At 40.7% G+C, this 20,654-nt stretch overlaps 1 protein-coding gene across 2 annotated transcripts in view; it reads right to left on the minus strand.

The window, feature by feature from the left end:
- Window positions 1-860: 860 nt before the first annotated feature.
- The window catches only part of TARBP2 (TARBP2 subunit of RISC loading complex), a 29,319-nt gene continuing 9,525 nt past the window's right edge, over window positions 861-20,654 (minus strand). Inside the window, exons 3-10 of one of the 2 annotated variants that reach the window (XM_089691437.1) lie at window positions 16,755-16,854; window positions 13,457-13,531; window positions 11,334-11,406; window positions 9,406-9,489; window positions 8,921-9,038; window positions 6,790-6,917; window positions 5,792-5,987; window positions 861-2,693 (exon numbers count right to left, since the gene is read on the minus strand). In XM_089691437.1, coding sequence (XP_089547563.1) covers window positions 2,536-2,693; window positions 5,792-5,987; window positions 6,790-6,917; window positions 8,921-9,038; window positions 9,406-9,489; window positions 11,334-11,406; window positions 13,457-13,531; window positions 16,755-16,854 — 932 coding nt within the window. In that variant the 3' untranslated portion in view covers window positions 861-2,535. The remainder of the gene's footprint in view (window positions 2,694-5,791; window positions 5,988-6,789; window positions 6,918-8,920; window positions 9,039-9,405; window positions 9,490-11,333; window positions 11,407-13,456; window positions 13,532-16,754; window positions 16,855-20,654) is intronic. The other variant, XM_089691438.1, reaches the window with a different exon arrangement.

Raw genomic sequence — 20,654 nt, forward strand, 5'->3', positions numbered from 1 at the left:
TATCAAGTGATGCAGATATTGAACACTGACCTATGTGGGGTAAAAATTAAAAAAAAAAAGGCAAAAGAAAAATTGTGCGCTTCCAATGAGAACAGATGAGCTGCTCCAAACGTGTTGTGTGTAAACATATAAAAAAAAAAAAAAAAAACTAAAATAAATGAGTGTCATGCTGGCTAGCATAAATCAATACATATAAATATACAAACACAAATGTGACTGATAGTCCCAAAAGATAAAAAAAACATACAAATAAATGCAATTCTTAAAAAAAAAAAAAAAAAAAAAAAAAAAAAATCCAAAAGTGAAAATTCTTCCTGCTGGTGATTGCAACCAAAATCCCAGTGCTATAAATATTCAATACATGTGAACAGACTTCCAGGTTGACTCTCACCTTCTCGCATGGACTTGTATGTGGACACAGGTCAACCAAAGCATTTCCCCTATTAGTGGGGGGGGGGGGGGGTAACATAACTTACTTCTCTGTACTCTTCCCCTTATGAATCACCACTGGACCTTCACAAATGGCACCCGAATTCAGTACAGCCAGCTCTGTGGATAAAGCTCGACAGCCACAAAGTAGACCATAGTGCAGTAGGCCTCTTTAAAAGGCACACATTAAAGCATATGGACTCACATGATAATAGTGTTAAAAATGCATGAAACAGCGGTCAGAAGCAAAGAATGGAGAGCAAAACCCTGCCTGTCGGAACAATGACATCACCTTTGACTCAGTGCTCCTACATCATTCTGTATTGCCCAACCCCCCCCCCCCCCCCTTCCAAGTATAGTGCAAACAAGGCCCAAGTGGAGAATGAGCAACCTCATCTGTTATCACAACCACCAATGAAGGAACCAGCACATCTGTTTAGACTGCTTTATTTTTTGAATTATCACTTTTACAAAATAAACTGGACCAGGATTAATTTAGTACAAATCGGTCATCTTTACATCTCCCCAAATTTTAGGTGTCCATCAGAAATTTTAGTTTTAAACTGAAACAATTAGCTGACATGATATCCCAGATAATCTATACTGAGACAGTCACACGGGTGTACCAATGCATGTGTGTATGAAGGGACATCTTCAGCTGCCCAGGATGCAAACATGTGCTGTGCAGGCAGCCTGTTGAAAAACTGCACCCTGATCCATGCAGTCAGCTGCCTGCATGCCATGGATGGAACATGTGCATACTGGGCAGCAAAAGATGGCCTTCACATAGGTGTACAGACAGGTACACACTTGTGCGAAAGAAGCCTTAGAGAAACAGGTAAAAAAAAAAGGTGTTCTGTACGTAACACTTTTTGTAACACTGAACACATTTAATAAAATTTAAATAAAAAAAATAAAATTAAAAATGAGAGGCCTAGTTAATAAGAAAAAAAAAATTCCATAATGGGGTCATTTTTAATCTCATGATAGAATTCTGATTGCGTCATAATACATGTTGCACTTGTATGTCTGAGAGGGCGTTCAGTGCAATGCAAAAATTTTAGAGATTAAAAATTCTAATTGTACTATTCAGTTAAACCATGTAAAAAGTATTACAGTGCAAGAAAGCACTAGGCACTCACACCCTACAGCCGGTTGTATGCCACTGCCATAGTAGAAAAGCCTGCCCCCCCTTCGTCAGTGACAACTCTCCAATCAACAGAGTGAGCTTTGGTGATTGCACTGGTTCAGTATAACTCATGCTGAGTCATACCTATAGCTCTCCAGAGAGACCACTGCTTCCATACAAAGAAGCAGTGATCCTTCTGTCACAAGGCCATAGGAAACAGACCAAGTCTGTAAAGACCTATTGTTTAAGCACACAAGGTTTGGGGTTTTTTTTTTTTTTTTAAACATGGAATAAATCAAAAAGTGTAGTTGGGCCATGACAGATAATTTGAAAATAAGATAAAATAAAAACAAACTGATTTTAGCTGCAAGTACAGCTACGTAGATTGCAATACTCTGCAAGTGCACCAAGATCTAGAAAAAAGTGAGCACCAAAATCTAGAAAAAGAAAGTGAGCAACACTCAGTCTTCCTGCATACTACAAAAGTCAATCCTTTAGTGTCTAAAATACAATAACCATCATTAAAAAACAAAACACAATACTCCCGTTGGCCGAGATGCATGCTCTTTTTTATAGTTTGGCATATATTAAAAAGTATTCATATATTTGTATCGTTGGATTAGCTCTTGTATTATACTCTGAGTGCTGGTCATCCTTTCCTTGAGTTCACAATGAAACCTAATTATTCCTTAACCACACTTGTTTTCGCCACGTTTCATACATGGAAACATACATTTAAAAAATAAGCAGGATTTCAATAGTACAGTCCAAATAGTAAAAACAAAAACAAATATATAAAAAAAGATTATGCATCTTCATTTGAAAACCAGTGGCGATCCTATTTGAATATAGTGTCCATCTCAATATTTCTGTGACTGTATAATTTAGGCTCCTGAAGGCTCGAGTCCTTGACTGACATAAGGTAAACTGGTTGTGTGATTTCTTTTCCTGGGGGAGCACATGCTCCCCCACCACATTCACTTTCCCCCAGCCATTATTTTCAGATACTGCAGGGCATTGTGGGCTGCGTTTGCACGTGCTGATTCTCTTGTTGCAGCAGAACCATGGCATACAGTGGTGGGTTGGGTGGAGAGTTCTATAAGACACTGGTACAGGCCACTCAAACTGCATTCATCTGCATAAACAAAAGATGAAATCCCAATGAGTACAAGTACTTACATCATAGCAAAATTGATGACAAAATGGCAAGAGCTTCAAAACAGGTGTAAAATAAATGGATGCCAGGAAGTATAGATTTAGGATGTAGTGACAAGTAAAATCTTGGTCCTATAAAGAAAATTTTTACTTCAATTGCCAAAAACATTTCAGGTTAAAAAGGATAAGTGCACCTTTTAGACAAAAAATAAAGGCACTTTTTTTGCACAGGTAAAAAAGAAAAAGTGCATCAGGGATGTGCAATTCATAATCGCCTGCCGCCCGGGCGAGTAGCTTTTGGCTGCTGCCAGATTGCTTCCACACAGCCCAGTGCCAGCTGCTGCTGTCCCCCACCATATATCCCAGGCTCCGCTTGCCCATCTGCAGGTCTGGGATTGGGTCAGTGGATGTTCATTGAAGCTTCCTGTACAAATATCTACCACGGTGCTCCACAGCACCGTGGTAGTTCATTGAAAATTACAAGCCGACAGCCACTAAGGCTGCCGGGACTTGCAGTTCATTCACAAAGCTCCTGAATGAATGATGCGGCTGTGTGGGCAGAGCCCCACACAGCCATGTGGTTTTCAAATTTGACAGATAGAGAGTACGTGGAGACTTCTGCCCACACTGTCAGAGGGGACGGCAGCGGCTATGGGAACATGTATCATGTTCCCAAATGTGAACATAGCTCTTTAGATCCCCCTTAAAGGATATGCAAGCTTCCACTGCTGCACTTTTAAAAGAATGTGGTCTGCATTGCTGACCCGAAAAACAGGAAATAAGGAATACTACATTTTTTGGACTCATTTACAGCAATTTTCTTCCAAGTCTGATACAGCAGGTCTATTAGCATTTTCACAAGATATGCAACTTTAGAGTGGGAACTAAAATATTTATGCAATTGAGGCAAAAAGATGGACTAGTGTCAACTGTTATCTTGCCCCTTTTAGAGGTCCTATTTATACCACTTCAGTGCCAAGCCAATTCTGACACTTGTCCTACATGTAAAAAAAAAAAAAAAAAAAATCAGCATTTTTTGCTAGAAAATTACTTCAAACCCCCAAACATTTTAAGGCTCTAGAGAATAAAATCGTGGGTGTTGATTTTTTTATGTCACACACATGTGCAGTGGTTTTTCAAATCCATTTTTATGGAAAACGAGTATTTTTTGGGAAATACACACGAATGAATTTTATTGCACAAAAAACACAATATATTCTATTACCAAAAAAATTGGGACCTCCAAATCATTACATTCAGGTGTTCCAATCACCTCTATGGCCACAGGTATATAAAATCAAGCACCTAGGTATGCAGACTGCTTCAAAAAACATTTGTAAAAATGGGTTGCTTTCAGGAGCTCAGTGAATTCAAGTGTAGTACCGTGATAGGTTACCACCTGTGCAATAAGTCCAACTGTTAGTGGTATTATAACAAAGTGGAAGCAACTGGGAAGAGCAGCTCAGCCACAAACCTGTAGGCCATGTAAAATAGAGCAGAGTCAGTGCATGCTGAAGCGCACAGAAGTTGCCAACTAGCTATTGATTCTGCAGACAGACCTCCAAACTGTGTGGCCTTTAGGTTAGCACAACAGTGCATAGAGAGCTTCGTGAAACAGGTTTCCATGGCCAAGCAGCTGCATCCAAGCCTCACATTACCAAGTGCAAAGCAAAGCGTCAGATGAAGTGTAAAGCACGCTGCCACTGGACTCTAGAGCAGTGGAGATGTGTTTTCTGGAGCAATGAATCACGCTTCTGTCTGGCAATCCGATGGATGTATGGTTTGGTGGTTACCAGAATGGTACTTGCCAAACTGCATTGTGCCAAGTGTAAAGTTTGGTGGAGGGCGGGATTATGGTGCGAGTTGTTTTTCAGGGGTTGGGCTTAGCCCCTTAGTGAAGGCAACTCTTAAGGAGTTAAGATATCAAGACATTTTGGACAATTTCATGCTCCCAAATTCTCCCCAAACAGTTTGGGGATGGCACCTTACGGTTCCAACATAACTGCGCACCAGTGCACAAAGCAAGGACATGGATGAGTGAGTTTGGAGTGAAGGAACTTGACTATCCTGCACAGAGTCCTGACCTCAACCTGATAGAACACCTTTGGGATGAATTAGAGCAGAGACTGTGAGCCAGACCTTCTCATCCAACATCAGTGCCTGACCTCACAAATGTGCTTCTGGAAGAATGGTCAAACATTCCCAGACACGCCTAAACTTCGTGGACAGCCTTCCCAGAAGAGTTGAAGCTGTTATAGCTGCAAAGGGTGGGCCAATTCAATATTTAACCCTACGGACTAAGACTGGGATGCCATTAACGTTCACGTGCATGTAAAGGCAGGCGGCCCAATACTTTTGGCAATACAGTGTAATACCCAATTGTTGTTGAATATCTATGCAGCATAACATCTTTTATATTATACCAAGTCCTGCTTTAAAATTGTGCACGCTCATGGAAAGATGAAACACTACAGTACTTAATCTCCATAGGCAACACTTTAAAAGCCTTTACAAGTTACCAACACGTTTTTATTCAAATTCCCCAACCCCAATTTTTTTTAAATTCCTTTTATTGCCATTAGAAGGGATGAACATCCCTTATAACTGGAGAAGTGACAGGTCCTCTTTATGGAGAAATACACCCCAGATCTTTCCCCTGCCATTAAAAGCATCTGATCAAACCAGTATGCTTTACATTCTGGGAAACTGAAGTGACCAAATACTTAGTACTTCTGGCTCCTTATACAATAGAGATGATCTGGGATGTTCTGCCGGTTCAGTCCCAGGCTCCCCAGTGGGACAGAAGAGCCCAGGAAGGGCAATATCCCCTTCTGCCATACAGAAAAGTGATCCAGCCGCTAATTAGCCACTAGGATTGCTTTTACATAAAAGGTGTATCACAACCTAAAAATAAATAAAAACACAATAAGCTACCAGGTGACGCCTATAGCTGCAGGCATCCTGGTAAAACCACTTCAAACCAGGAAACAGAGGCTAAAACCTTAAAATACATTTTAAAACATGAGAAGCCATAACTTTCCAGGTGTATTTCTGTAAACTCTGTTGTCTTTCACTCACCAATATCAAGATAGCTGATCTGAAAACTCTGCTCCTCAGACAGGTCCTGAAGAAGGCTGCAGAAACCTGAGCTCAAGATGGTTAGGGGATGACTCCTCAGATGTAGGATCTTCTCTCCGGCAGAATTACGGAGGGAGTCCCAAGTACATGCCACACCTCGCCCCCTGCCCCCATCCATCTTTCCCCCTCCTGTGCACTGCAAAGACATAAAATTAAACAGTTCTGCATGGTGCTAAAGGCAAGGAAAGAAAAAAAAAAAAAAAAGTGTACAACCACAACAAAATATACTCAGAATGTGGATATCATGACATAACACTGCAATATGCAGTTCTACTTAATTGTCAAACCCCCACTTTAATAATTTGAGTTTACTGCAATCAGATTACCACCAGGTAAATTGTGCAGCAACCTACAGTATACATACAGTACTTTGACCATTGTTCTTTGCCTTATTAAATTAACCCATTTCTCTAACCTGCAGTTCACACAGCTCAGCATGCCAAGCATCTGTTTTGCCGGTTGTCTGTGGGGTCAACCTGAAGGTCCAGGAACTAATATGCTAATGCCATGATGCCTAACCAGCAGCCCTACACCCATGTGGCCCTTTGAAACTTAATGTGCAGCCCTCATGGGCTCTGGGGATGGTATTGTAGGTTCTCTATCCAAATACTGCCAAGAAAAAAAAAAAAAAAAAACCCCTTTAAACTGGGGTCTACAAGTTAAATGGCTTGGTTTATTTAGTTCACTCTGCCATATTCACCCCCTTTAGGTTTTTATTCCTCTGATCTTTTAAAATGGATCTTGCTGAGGCTCATATATAACAGATGTCTAGCAGTCTCATGTGTCTCTAGTCTGACAGCTTACTATAGCATTACATTTTATGGATTGTGTTCTTTGGTAATGTCAAGGGCTGCAGTTGAGGCAACCTATATCAAAGTTGACCATTACCGTGCCAATACCTTTATGCACCCCCCCCCCACCATAAACCTGAGTGTTACCATAGAGAACTGATCTTCTTCAGGTTCCGGCTCCCCGCTCTCCCGGTGTTCTGTGGGTACTCTGTGGATCTGAAGCAGCATTTTGGCAGCAGCATTCCTTTTAGCCAGCTTCTTGGACGTACCACTGCCTGTAGATATAAAGTTCTATAACTACATAGTCCATAACAAACATCATAAAATATGACTGTTCTTAGATGAAAGGGGAGAGCAAGTTATATCACAGAAACAAATAACCCACCCCATTCATCACTAGCCAGATTAGTCAGCAAGTTTCTAGAAATCTATGGACACATCCTAGTACACATGATCAGAAAATCTTAAGACAAATACAGCTTTTGAAGCAATCGTATGATAATCTGATAGTACACAGCTTTCATCCGAAATTATTCAAAGGGACAAGCATGAACATTGTTTGAGTAAGATATCAGATCATACCTTTGTTTAATCAGTTTTCATCTAAAAATACAACATAACAATCACTCCTAAATTTTTATTCAGTCGTACGAGATTTTTCATAACTTTTGTAACCTCTTCATTTTCAACAGACTAGAATAGTGTCTTTTTTCTGAAGATTTTTTGATATAAATATGCACCAATTGATATGGGACATTTATATTTTGTGATTAATATTTGTATTCAGGTCTATTTTGTGCTGTTTATATATTTCAGAGTTTGTGTTTTCACATTCTTTGCACAGCAGCAATTTAGAAGGGTGATTCACTTATTTTGTATTGGCGCAGGAATATTTTTCTTTCGAATAGATGCAACAAACATGGGGCAAAAAAGTTTACCTGATTTTATCTAACTGGAACCATTTAATAAAAGGATGAAACTTAACTCATGTTTAGAAGAATCTTGTGGGAAAAAAAAAAAAAAAAAAAAAAAAAGCGCCCGTTTACAGAGCTCAATAAATTAAGTCAAGTCGACAATACAATAAATATGTACAAAACCCCTATACAATACTTGACAATCAATATGTGTCTGAATTGAACAAAGTGCAATGTATTGCAGCTTACCAGTCCTTAGATTTGGTGGCAGTATTAGATTAAGCATTTTTTTCTCTTTATGTTCACCTGACGATCCTGCCAGTAACATGTTCTAGGGTGACAATGTCGACATGCTGTACTGTATTTATGAAGTAGTGTTGAAACCCTAAGAAAAGAAGGGTTTTAGAACTACACACCAACACCTCCTCTCCATAACTTATACAGGAGTTGTTCTGTAGTTCATAGGCAACTGGTGCAAGGTGGATATGACTATCTGAGATAATGCTGCAGAGTTCACAAGAAGCTAGGAGCTCATTGAATTTCAGGCAGGATCAACAGGTATTTTTCTGTACTTTGAATTGACATACTTCTAAAGGAGACAAACATAGGGGGGGTATGCAAGTATTCCATAGATGCACTGAATGTATATTTTTATTTGTCCTGACATACAAAAATAAAACACAGGTTTTTTTATAGCTTAAATACGAACTTAATCCACCTATCTTTCTACATAAAGAAGAACAGTTTCATCTTACCCTAGGTTTACAACTGCAATAAGTGACCAGCTGGGACATTCGCTCCATCAAAAATGTGATCTGTGGCTGTTCCTGCTCAACAGAAGTTAGTTGAACTGACTTTTGGTGAACATGAACACAGAAAATCTCTCAATCAGCTGGCTGCAGCCACTGATTAGTGTATTCTGACATTTGAGAGTCCTGCTGTCAGAATACAATAGCACAGCAGGCAGGATTCTTCTATCCACCTGGGAATCAGTATATATTTTGCTTAAATGTGATCACTCTGAATAAAGAGTCTGAATGCGCTTGTTAAAATGGCAGCTAGAATACCAATCTGCCCGTTGTAATGTACAGTCTATGACTCAGACATCAGCTCAAGCCTAGGTAGAAACAGAGCCCTGATTAGGTGCACAAGTATGAAATGTAATTGTTTTATGAAATTTCACATCCCACGGTGATGTCAAAAATCCATCCATATAATGTGCAGATAACCGCCATCTCCACTCAACCTCTTCTGATTCATAAGGACAGTGGCTTGATAAAACCTCTGCCTGCTAGTGTACAGTTTCTAGATTTTATTGATGCTTCTCACAACAAAAAGTCTTAGGCCCATCACCCCTGTCATACCAATCTCCAGGAATCTCTCTACACGGCAGGTCATGGTGAACTCCTTCCGGTGTGCTGGCCCAGACTCTTGGGTTACTGTATATTCAGGAAGTCTCCAACCTTTCTGCACCACCAGCTCCTGAGAGGCAGCACAAAAGTGGGCAAATGTTATACAGAAATGTTCAGTCAATACATTTTTTAAAATTAAACAGTTCAACAGGTTAAGAATGCCAATAATTGTATTTCCAGACACCTGGCAATACAGACCTGGCTTGACACTGTTCCCCTTATACCAAAGCCACAGTTTAAAAAGCCTTCCCTCCCACTATAATCTTAATGTTAAGACTAAAATAGTTAATCTTAATGTTAAGACTATAATAGCTTTTGAATATGGAAGAGTTAACAATACCATAAGTAATATGCTTCCCCTTCCCTTGCCTCTACAGCCCTGACAGTTGTAGAAGCATCAATAATGGCTGGAAGGATTGACTGAAATGCAGACTCACCAAGACGTCCAAGTGGTAATGTCCGGATTTTCTTCTGAGTTGCTGTCTTGCAGATTTACTCTGTAAAGCAACTGCAGGATCCACCTAAGAAGTTGCCACAGTGACTAGTGGTGTGCCAAGGTGTGGTGTACTGTTACTCATACTTAAAGTGGTATTAAACCCGAAACAATATAAATATGACAGCTAAGGATTGGTAAGCTGCATCACCAGATAATAAAAGGATGAAAGCCTAAAATAGAAATGAATGCAGCCATCACATGCAATATAATAAAAACAGTTTGTGTTGGGATGCAGTTAAAAGCAGTGTCAAAAACATACATAAGCACCCCACACACTACCCAGGATAACCCTTTCCAAGACCAGCATGCCTTTGATCATGCTCAGTGTACTGCTTTGCTACAACATAGCAGGATAAGAACCATGCTACTCAATGCACTTATGCAAAGTACTTTATGACAAATCAAAAAATATTTTCCTTTTTAGTCCATCAAGACAGGAAAAAAAACTTAAGCTTTGGGAAATCCAAAACGTAGCTCATCTAAGGGATGGGAAACAGATAAAACAGAGACCTGCAAAACAGGTCCAAGAAAAATCGAGGACTGGGGACTGCCCAGTGATCTTAAAATTCCTTGCCAAACTCCTAGGCAGCCACGTTATTGCAAGCATTAGGACACAAATAGTGATGAGCTTGAGCATGCTAGTATCCAAACCCACAAGAAGCTGTGACCTGTAGGGACCAATATGCGGCCAGGGCGTTCCCTGCTCTTCAGCTGATCCTATACAAGGGGCACGTATACTGTATGTCGCAGAGAATGACCCAGATGCAGAATTTTGGCCCGTACAGAAGGCAATGTCCTGGTGGGCTTGCACACATGGCTTTGGATCCTAGTCTGAACACATCCAAACTGGACACTTCTCAGTAGCAAAAAGGGAACACCAGACATTAAATATCTGAATTTAGTTAAGACCTGTTCCCCCTGCATACTCCCTAAGGAGGTAGTAATCATTGGCACCTAATTTGGAACACCCAATTGCAATTTCCTGGATTTAAAACGGTTATATAATGTAGGGGTGCATGCACTTATGTGACAAACCTGCATTTTGAGAATTGTGAGAAAGAATATACCATCTCATTTTAGGTGTCACTTGTCCAAGTAGGTCATTTATCTGCATAAAGCTATTTCGGCTGGTATTTTTCTTCCCCTTGGCCTGTAAATGCTTCCCTTACAATATGCCTAGGTCTGCATGAAAACAGGCTAATATAGAGGTGCGTTTATGCAACCCAAAAACACACGTCATACATACCTGCACTGTACAGTGGTTTTGCACAGAGCAGCCTGGATCCTCCTCCCAGGTCTCCAGTCAGCGCTCCTGGCCCCTCCCTCCCATCAGGTGCCCCCAGAACAAGCAGTTTGCCATGAGAGCACCTGAGCAGGCATGCTCCCGAGCCACGGCTCTGCATGTCCATTCACAGAGCAGAGACTCAGACCCATCCCCTTCCTCTCCTGATTGGCTCACTGGCTTTGATTGACAGCAGCAGGAGCCAATAGCTCCCACTGCTGCCTCAGCCAGCCAATCAGAAGTGAGTCCCTGGAGAACTGAGGCACTCGTGGACATTGCTGGATCGGAATGGGGCTCAGGTTGGGGGCCTGCTGCACACAGGTCTTATCTTTACGCAAACAATGCATGAAAGCCACTTTAAGCAACACTACACTTGGGTATGAACAGGCTCAAATGAAATCTATGGGATTTTGTGAGTTGAGTAGTTTGCAGCTTTGAGCTACAAAAGGCACAGGTGTGAATGGGGCCTTGTAGTGGATGTAGTCCCTGTGCCAATTAGGTCAGTTCAGATGCTGTCAATGAAGGAGCAATGCAAGTGGGAATAAAAAAAAAAAATAAAATAAATAAAATAATATATGTTTTGTTACCTGTAGTGCCCCCACAGGATTACATTCTGACTGTTGGGCAGGTAGAGGGGGCTTCAAGTCAATGGCATGATTCCTAAACAGAAAAAAGGCAACATGTAGAATCACTTCTTGCAAAGTGGTTTGGAGAGCCCAGAATAAGCAAATTCAAAGTAATCATTTAGGTGGTTTCAAGTAAGATCCCTCAGTGTATGCTCATAGCAACCAATAAGATTCTAACATTTGATAAGCAAGGACAAACATAAGCATCTAGTGCAGACATTAGAAATCTTTTCTAACATTTGTGGAGGACGAGTAAATGCACAGGTTTGGCCAGCACTTTGAAATATTTTAGCTTAGAGGAGATAAAAACGTCAAGGCTGTTTTGGGGGCTCCCTAAAGTAGTTTTTACTATACATGAACTGGTCCTCTAATAGGTGAGAATGATAATCAGATGTCAATGGGTCACTGAATACTGTAGGAGGCTATCTTGAAAAGTTTTTTTATTTCTTCCTCTCAATGCATATATTTTTGCAGCACAATTGCACTGTGCTAGAAGAAAATCTTGTGACTTTCCAGTGAAAAAAAAAGGAAAAAAGAAGAAGTAGTGCCCAATCATGACTAGGCTCATGCAATACATGTCAATAGGTTTCTTTTATCTGTGCAAGCATGCGTATGTAGTATATGTATTTACCCCTTTATTCAGTTTGACTTGCCCTCTCTAAAAATGGTTATAGCTGCATTGAAATTCAGCCGGCATCAGCAAAGTCTCAATCCATATGTGGCCACTGCAGTTGAACAGAAGTCCATCTACTGACCGACGTCCGTTCAACTGCCCTGTCTGATAAAAGCTGCTCAATCAGGTCTTCTGAAAGCTTTTTTCTGCAAGGCATGGTTCACATCAGACAGTGCTTCTTGAAACCAGTAAACCCAAAACAGGTGTGTGTTTTTAAGGGCAGGACAGCTGTCAGCAACACATCCAATATCATCACACTGATTGGAGTCAAGGTTGGCTCACTCCTGGCTCCAATTAGCTCTGGGAGAAGTCATTAGGCTAGGGCCTCACATACTTTTTCCTCCCTGCACTGTGAATGTTTACATGTTATGTGCAATTAAACCATGGCAACATCTGTTTGTGTAGTATTATGTTCAGCAGACTGTTCTATTGTGACTTAGATGACGTTCAGAGCACATTTTATGCCCAATTCATGCAAAACGCCACGTAATCCCAAGGGGTTCACATACTTTTTCTTGCAACTGTAGGTTTTTCTTCACCTCCATGCATTCTATGCATGAAGGTAACCCCCCCCCCCCCCCCACAGTACAGTAGTGCCCCCAGACCCCCCACCAAAACTTACCCGGGTTCTATCCCTATCCATTGATGTGCATGAGCAGCGGCTCTCCCGAGTCTGTCCCCCTCATTGGCTGAGACAGCAGTGGTAGCCATTAGCTCCCGCTACTGTCAAGCACATTACGTGACCCAATGATGAGAGAGCAGGGACAAGCCCTGCTCAGTGTATGAGTGGGCAAAGAGGTGGCAAGCAGGTTGCTATGGGGGCACTAGGCAGAGAAGGTCCAGAAACACCGGCAGGGGACCTGAGAAGACCCGATCAACTTTTGAATTTTTTTTTTTTTTTTTTTTTTAACATGCAATTACTGACTGCTTATAGTTGCTAGCAGTAATCATGGTGTCCTGCCAGCCAGGAAGGCTCCATCCATGGTGGAAGGAGAGAGAACAAAAAAAAAAAAAAAAAAAAAAAAAACCCACCATCTATGGGCTGCTTTACATGGGCTGTCTGCATTGCAGCACCCAATGGCTCAAGCCACAGACAAGACCATTTACAGACTACAGTCCTTCATGCCTGTACGAACGAGGCCTTATGAAAGTATAACTGGCTGTTGTTCAAAACAAGCAATTCAACTGTAGCGAGTAGACCACATCTTGAGGTTTATAAATAAATGACGACACTTAACACTGACTGAAATGTGCTAACAATCTGCATAATGTGTGATATTTATAGTATAAAGACTAATTACATTTATTTTTTTTCCAGGCAATCTGGATAAGGAATGTCAGCCATGCAGATAAATAAAATTCAGGGTTATTTGTTCTCTGTAATTGCTCTGGTAAACATTTTAAGTTTTACCTGGTGGGTGGAGGGGGTGGAGACATGTCCGTTTTTATCCCTGGATCCACTGGTGATTCCACTGAAAACACTGCACTGTAGAGAAGAGAATGTGGAAGATTCATATATAACAGCTTACATTACAAAAGTGTTTTTTCTTCAACTTTTAATGGTGCTGCACTGACATAATGAGCTATACATACAAGTGGACTTTATGCCTTAAAAATTCACTCCACTGACTGGTATTCAATAAAGAGTGTATATACTACCCACCAAGGCCCTTCACGTCCATATGTAACCCTTTGGTGTGCAGACATATCTGGATCCCATCTTGACATACAGCAAGGCCATAGCAAAATTATGGGTGATCTCTAACACCATCAGGAGAGGGCCCTGTTAAACATGTGACTTAGTATTATGCTGCACAGACACCTGACTGTACAATCTCCTTCAGATTTACCAATATAGTGCAGGGCCTGCCTGATTGGATAGTCATTGTGCTATATAGTTGTTGGTAAATGTAGGGCGGAAAAAAAACCAAACAAGAAAACACAACCCACTTACAGTGCTCTTATCAGCTGCTCTGCGTTTAATTTTGATTAAATCGAAGGAATTTCAACCCTAATATAGAACTCTGCCAACCACTTAATGGTCTTGTAGTTTAAACACCTAGCATTAGACCATCATAAGACCAAGTAGAGAAAGGACAGAAGAATACATCTTCCTTTACAAGGATGATGCACAAGTGAGCAGTGCTGTTTTGCTGGTTGAGACTGCCAAAAAATCTGCTTGTATTTTAAGGCTTTAATGCTTAACCGATACAGAATTATGCTTCAATTATGCAAAAAATCCTAGGATCGCACCACTCGTAGGAAGAGTGAGGGGACAGTAAGCTATTTTCTGTCAGTTCAGAAAGACTTGTCAATATCTGACATTCAGTTGCGAGCAGCAAAGATGTTGCCATTTTTAGTTTGGCAAGCTGTAAAGACACTTAAGGATCAAACATGTAATATATGCTGTAGTCCATTAAAGAAAGTCAAATCTTCCAGAAATATACGTAAAAAATTTTAACAGCAAAACATAACTGAAAATAGGTGGACATTTTTTCCACAAAATGTTAACCACTTCAAGAAAAATGCAGTCTGTCAGCCCATGTCTTGCTTTCAGGACAGGATCACAGTAGATTTATGTTTTTTTCCCCACCCCCCTTGAAATACTTAAATATGGTCTGAATCAAGTCCTCCTTTCACAAAAAGTATGGTTGCTCAGAGGAGGTAGATGGCAAAGTGGTGAAACACCTGCTTGTGTTCAACCAAGGAGTCTGCATACAGCACACATCCATGATTATCCACTTGACCTCCAGAAGATTCTACCCACTTCATGACCAGGGCATTTTTTCCTATTCAGCACTGTGCTACAAGCGTATATTAACCACTTGCCCTACAAAGGATTTACCCCCCCCCCCCTTCCCGACAAGGGCATTTTTTGCGTTACGGTGCTGTGTTAGTTTAACTAAGAATTGCATGGTCATGCCAAGCTGCACCCAAATGACATTTACGTCTGTTTTACCCCCCAGCAAATAGAGCTCTTTCAGTGGTATCTGATCACCTGTGCGGTTATTTTTTGTGCTAACAAAAAACCAAATAGTCATACATTTAGGCCAAAATGTATTCTGCTACATGTCTTGGCTAAAAATAATCCCAATACGTGTAAGTTATAGCATTCACAAATGGTGGTATATACACACTGGGATTTTTTATTTTTACTAATGTAATGTTGGCAATCAGCGACTTATAGCAGGACTGCAGCGGGCATTCCAACACTGGGAGGAACTGACCCTGTCACTGACATCCCCAATGACAACACAGTGCTAATAAAGAACACTGACACTGTACTAATGGCACTTGGCAGGAAGGTGTTAACATGTGGGGCGATCAAAAGGTTAACTGCTGTTTTACTAGGGGCTGTGTGCTTCACTGTAAGCACACTGCTTTGCATTACAATAGTCAGCTGTTATTCATAAAGTTTTATCCCAAAAGAAAAAAACGTTAGCTGGAGTTTAGCTTCAACTTGTTTGTTCCTCAACTTGTCCACCTAAATCTTCTGCTACATCTAAACACTACCCTCTCCCCAGGATGACAATACTATTGCTCAAGTAGAGTGGAGAAACTCCAAGACACGAAGTGTGTTACTGTCTGGATAACTAGGTAAAAACACCAATACAGCCACCACATTTAATGTAAAGCTAAAAAAAAAAAAAAAGTGTAAAAAAAAAAAAAATTGATGTTGTCATACTACTGACTGTTTGACCTCACTAGTTGCAGATTCTATACCTCAGAGCCCCTCTCTCTCCCCTTCTACATTCTATAATCATATTTAAGAAAAATATTCTAGCTTTGTTGTGGAGTCAAAAGTGAAGTACACAAGACACAGACGATATAGGCTATGCGACTGCAATTTACTTTACATGTGCGGGTGAAAACATTCTATGTGTACTATGACACTGTACAGTACAATGTTTGATACAGGATACTGGGCATTTAACAAAGCATATTTGGAACCATATGTTGCATTCACAGTATGGATGTGCTCAGATCTGTTTTCTTTACTGGATCATACCATTACTAATGGTTTAACCCTTCTTACACTATCCAAAAGAAATGGTTTGCTTTTTAGTTCTACTTGAACTGTTGGTAAGCTGCAATATACTAAATTGTTTTTGGGTTTCATATCCATATAGATTTCTAATTAAAGTCAACTATAAAACTAGATTACACAGCAAGGATCGGTTTTCTGTGTGTCTGGAACACAATATGATCAAACCAGCAGCATTTACTGAGGGCTAGTTCAAACTTACGTGTGTTCTAAAGCTTTCTCTACAGCCAAAAACAAAAAGTGGGTAACGTGGATTTCAATGGCATAGTTCACACCAGTGCTTGCAGTTCCAGTGTGTTCTGGTTCCAGAAAGAAAAACAAAACCACCACCACACATATGGAACGCACCTGGAAATGCATCAAAAATGTACCAGACAGTGGTTTGCTGGATTTGAGTGACTACCTGACCTCAATATTGATAGCTGAAAGTGGGTTGACACTAGGAACTTTTACCGATCTCCATTAATGTTCTATGTAATTTGTATACCTTATGCTAGGATATGCCAGATTGTGTACTTTTGGATATGTTTTAAAACGTTGGGAATCCGAATGCTCTATTTAACAACCCCCCCCTCCCCCCCCCAACAAACAAAATAAATGTATTTTTGCAGCGCATTTACCATTTTGTTTTAGGAGCCTGGAAAGCACACACATGACTTCTCACCTGTTATCCTCAAAAATTCCAAACATATCAGCACTCTTTAGTAGAGAGAGGGCCACTTCTGCCGCTTTGTGCTTGGCTGCCTTCTTGCTGGGTCCTTGACCTAGAAGAATGGAGAACTATGAGAAACGATCATTTCAAGTGCCTTGTGCTCTGGATTTGGTTCCTGGGCAAAATTAACATTCCATATCTTCAGGACTTCTCTGGAAACATTCACTTATTCCCTGACCAAACAGCAGCAGCACCCCAATTAAGCTCCCAAGAATTATTTTTGGTAAATGCAAAAAAAAAAAAAAAAAAAAAAAAACAAAAAAAAACCCAAAAAACCCACCAGTAAAAAAAAAATAGCATATACAAACATTCCAAAAGGTTCCTATACATGCAGCGCAGCCCTTGCCACCACTTGGAATAGTGATTTGTTTTTTTCAGAAGTGTTTGACAGGCAGTGAGGAGGCAACATATCACTTCCTAACTGCTTAATTTACAATGGTGTTCACCACTGGTACCATCCATCCGTTTTACTGCTCCCTGGGCACACGTGAACAATCCAAAAGGCTCCGCTTACACCTGCAGCCAGTGAGGCAGGAAAACCCAAGTGATTGAGCTGAGGATTTAGAACCACTGGAGGGCTTGGTTTTATGGAAAGCATGCCAAAATTTGCTACTATGCACTGCACACTAGCACAATATGGCTTAAGCAGCCTGGGGCCCATGTATTTTTTTTTTTTTTTTTTTTTTTTTTTTTTAAGTCCATAACCTTACTTGACAGATTTGCATCTAATCATTGTGCAGAAAGATTAATTTATGGTTCAAATTCAACATTAGGACAGATTCACAATCTCAAACAGACTTTAACCCCCCTAGCGGTCTGATTATGTCCATATTTCTGTGCTCAAAGCGGTATTTTTTTGCATGGAAATATGTATTTTTTACTGTAGACCTGTAATTTTTAGGAATAACTCACTGAAATCTGTCCGAACAAGAGTCTAGTAAACATCCTGGGTATGTTAAAATTTGAAACACGAAATCATAAATTATAATTTAACCACTTGAGCCCCAGAGGATTTACCCCCCTTAATGACCAGGCCTTTTTTTGCTGTTTGGCGCTGCACTAATTCAAATGATTATTGCACGGTCATGCAATGCTGTATCCAAACTAAATAAACGTCCTTTTCACACAAATAGAGCTTTCTTTTGGTGGTATTTGATCACCTGTGCGCTTTTTATTTTTTGCGCTATAAACAAAAAAAAATCACGAAAATTTTGAAGAAACAATATTTTCTACATTCAGCTATAAAAAAAAAAATATCGTAAACTCAAAGTTAGTCATAAAATTTAAGCCAAAATGTATTCTGCTACATGTTTTTGGTAAAAAAAATCCCAATAAGTGTATATTGATTGCTTTGTGTGAAAGTTATAGCGTCTACAAACTATGGTATAGATACTGTAATTTATGCCTTTTTTTGCTATACAGCGCTGCACTAATTCAAATGATAATTGCGCGGTCATGCAATGCTGTACCCAAACAAAATCTACATCCTTTTTTTCACACAAATAGAGCTCTCTTTTGGTGGTATTTGATCACCTGTGCGCTTTTTATTTTTTGCGCTATAAACAAAAAAAAAAAAAAAAAAAAAAAAAAAAAACACGAAAATTTTGAAAAAAAAACAATATTTTCTACTTTCAGCTATAAAAAAAAAAAAAAATATCGTAAACTCAAAGTTAGTCATAAATTTAAGCCAAAATGTATTCTGCTACATGTTTTTGGTAAAAAAAATCCCGTGCATTAGCGGGCAAACTGGCGCTATCTGGGAGGGGCGCTAACACTATCGGAAGTCGCCAGCGACACGGATACAGTGATCAGTAAAAATCTGTTCACTGATCAATGACACTGGTGACAGGGCAGTGAAGGGGTCAACTCAGGGTGGGGGCGATCAAGGGGTTAGACAGGATTATTGGTGTATTAGCGGGTAATCTGGCGCTATCTGGGAGGGGCGCTAACACTATCGGAAGTCGCCAGCGACACCGATACAGTGATCGGTAAAAATTGGTTCACTGATCAGTGACACTGGTGACAGGGCAGTGAAGGGGTTAACGGGGGGGGGGGGGGGGGGGGCGATCAAGGGGTTAAACGGGATTACTGGTGTACTGGCGGGCAAACTGGCGCTATCTGGGAGGGGCACTAACTCTATCGGAAGTCGCCAGCGACACCGATCAGTAAAAATCGCTTCACTGATCAGTGACACTGGTGACAGGGCAGTGAAGGGGTTAACTGGGGGGGGGCGATCAGGGGGTTAAATGTGTCCTAGGTGTGTTCTAACTGTAGTGTAGTGCTTGTGTACTCACTTTTTGGATGTCTTCTTCTCTGTCTGGAACGGAATGTGTCCAGGCAGAGAAGAATGACATCATATCCTACCCTGTGTATATGTCAACACAGGACAGGATAGGACAGGGACCGATCATGTGATTTCAGCCAGAAATCACTGGCTGAAATCTAATGATTGATCCCTCCTGGATCAAATCGTGTCACCCGCGGGTCGGCGGGAGCGCGCACGCCCCCTGCCGGCGAAAGTGTCGGGAGCGCGGAACCCATTTTAAAAACGTGGTTTTGCGCTCCACTGCCGCCCTGCACACGTATATACACAGTGGCAGGGCGGCAAGCGGTTAATAAAAAAAAAAAAAAAAATTCAATATAATCAAACCAAAAACACTGAAATTTGAAATATAGCACCAAGTTTGCACATCGCTGAGCAAAGCTGCAAAATAGTTTTCAGTGTCTGATGACGAATTTCCCCACGAATCATCACTCAATTCTGCAAGTAGTTCTAATTTACTATCGCTGTTCTCTAGCTGGTCTAAAACAGATTTTTACCTAAAAAAGGGACGCTTTTTGGATGCCATGGTTGTTTCTCAGTTTCCAGGCAGAAAGAACAGTAAAAATGCAGGCAGGGCACAGGACAAAGCACTAGAGACAAAATGTATGTGAAATGCTTTGATACAGTAATGTTTTACTATGGTATTTTAGTGAATGTCATTTGTCGTCATTTTCAAATTTCCCGCCAGTTCCGTCCCCGTACATCCCAGGGGATGGAACCCAGAAGACAGATGCCGGCATCTGCTGGGAGGACATTACAGGGGACACTGCAGGAGGGACATCGCAGGACATGGTAAGTGAAGAACAGATCCCGGAGCAGCTCCGCATGGTAAGTCCGAGTGTAGCTCGGGGTTACCGCTTGTGGTACTTAAACTTTACCCCGAGCTACACTCGGGAATACAGCCAGGGAGTTTAATGCAGAAGGTATAGCCGATTTGTTAACGGAGCTGCCCAGGCCTTGATGCAGCAACACAACTCTGCACCATAACATTTCTACCACTGTCAGTTATGAGGTTACTCTCTAGGAGTTTTGTCTTTGGAATATAGGTCTGTTACCAAACAGCTCTACCTTTGATTAGTCAGTGTTCAGCACATTGTTCCAGAAAGCCTGGTCTTTGCCTATGTTCAATGGCAAACCAATTTTGATCTAATGTACTTTTTGGACAGCAACACGTCTCAAAAAAGGTGGAATTGAAGTAGTCTGATTATAGATACATGCATTTCAGGGTTGTGGAAATTTTTGAAAAAACTACTTGTCCATGGGACTAAATTGGTGTCCCAATCTACTTGTCCCTCCTGACAATCTACTTATCCAGATAAAAAAAAAAAAAAAAAAAAAAAAAAAGTTATTTAACCAAAACCGTATTTAAAATGCGGAGGTGATATTAGGAAGGTTTTAAAAACAAAAAGGGGTTTTATGGTGACTTAAACATTTAATATTGCGCTGTTTATCTTCCTCCCCTCCATGCCTGTCTGCAGCACTGCACTCAAGGACTAGCAGGGAGGGGAAAGACCTTGCAGTGTAATGAG

This window comes from Staurois parvus, unplaced genomic scaffold (assembly GCF_062004578.1).
Source record: "Staurois parvus isolate SC_StPar_1 unplaced genomic scaffold, SC_StPar_1.0 ptg000562l, whole genome shotgun sequence".
In the NCBI taxonomy this organism is placed as follows: domain Eukaryota; kingdom Metazoa; phylum Chordata; class Amphibia; order Anura; family Ranidae; genus Staurois; species Staurois parvus.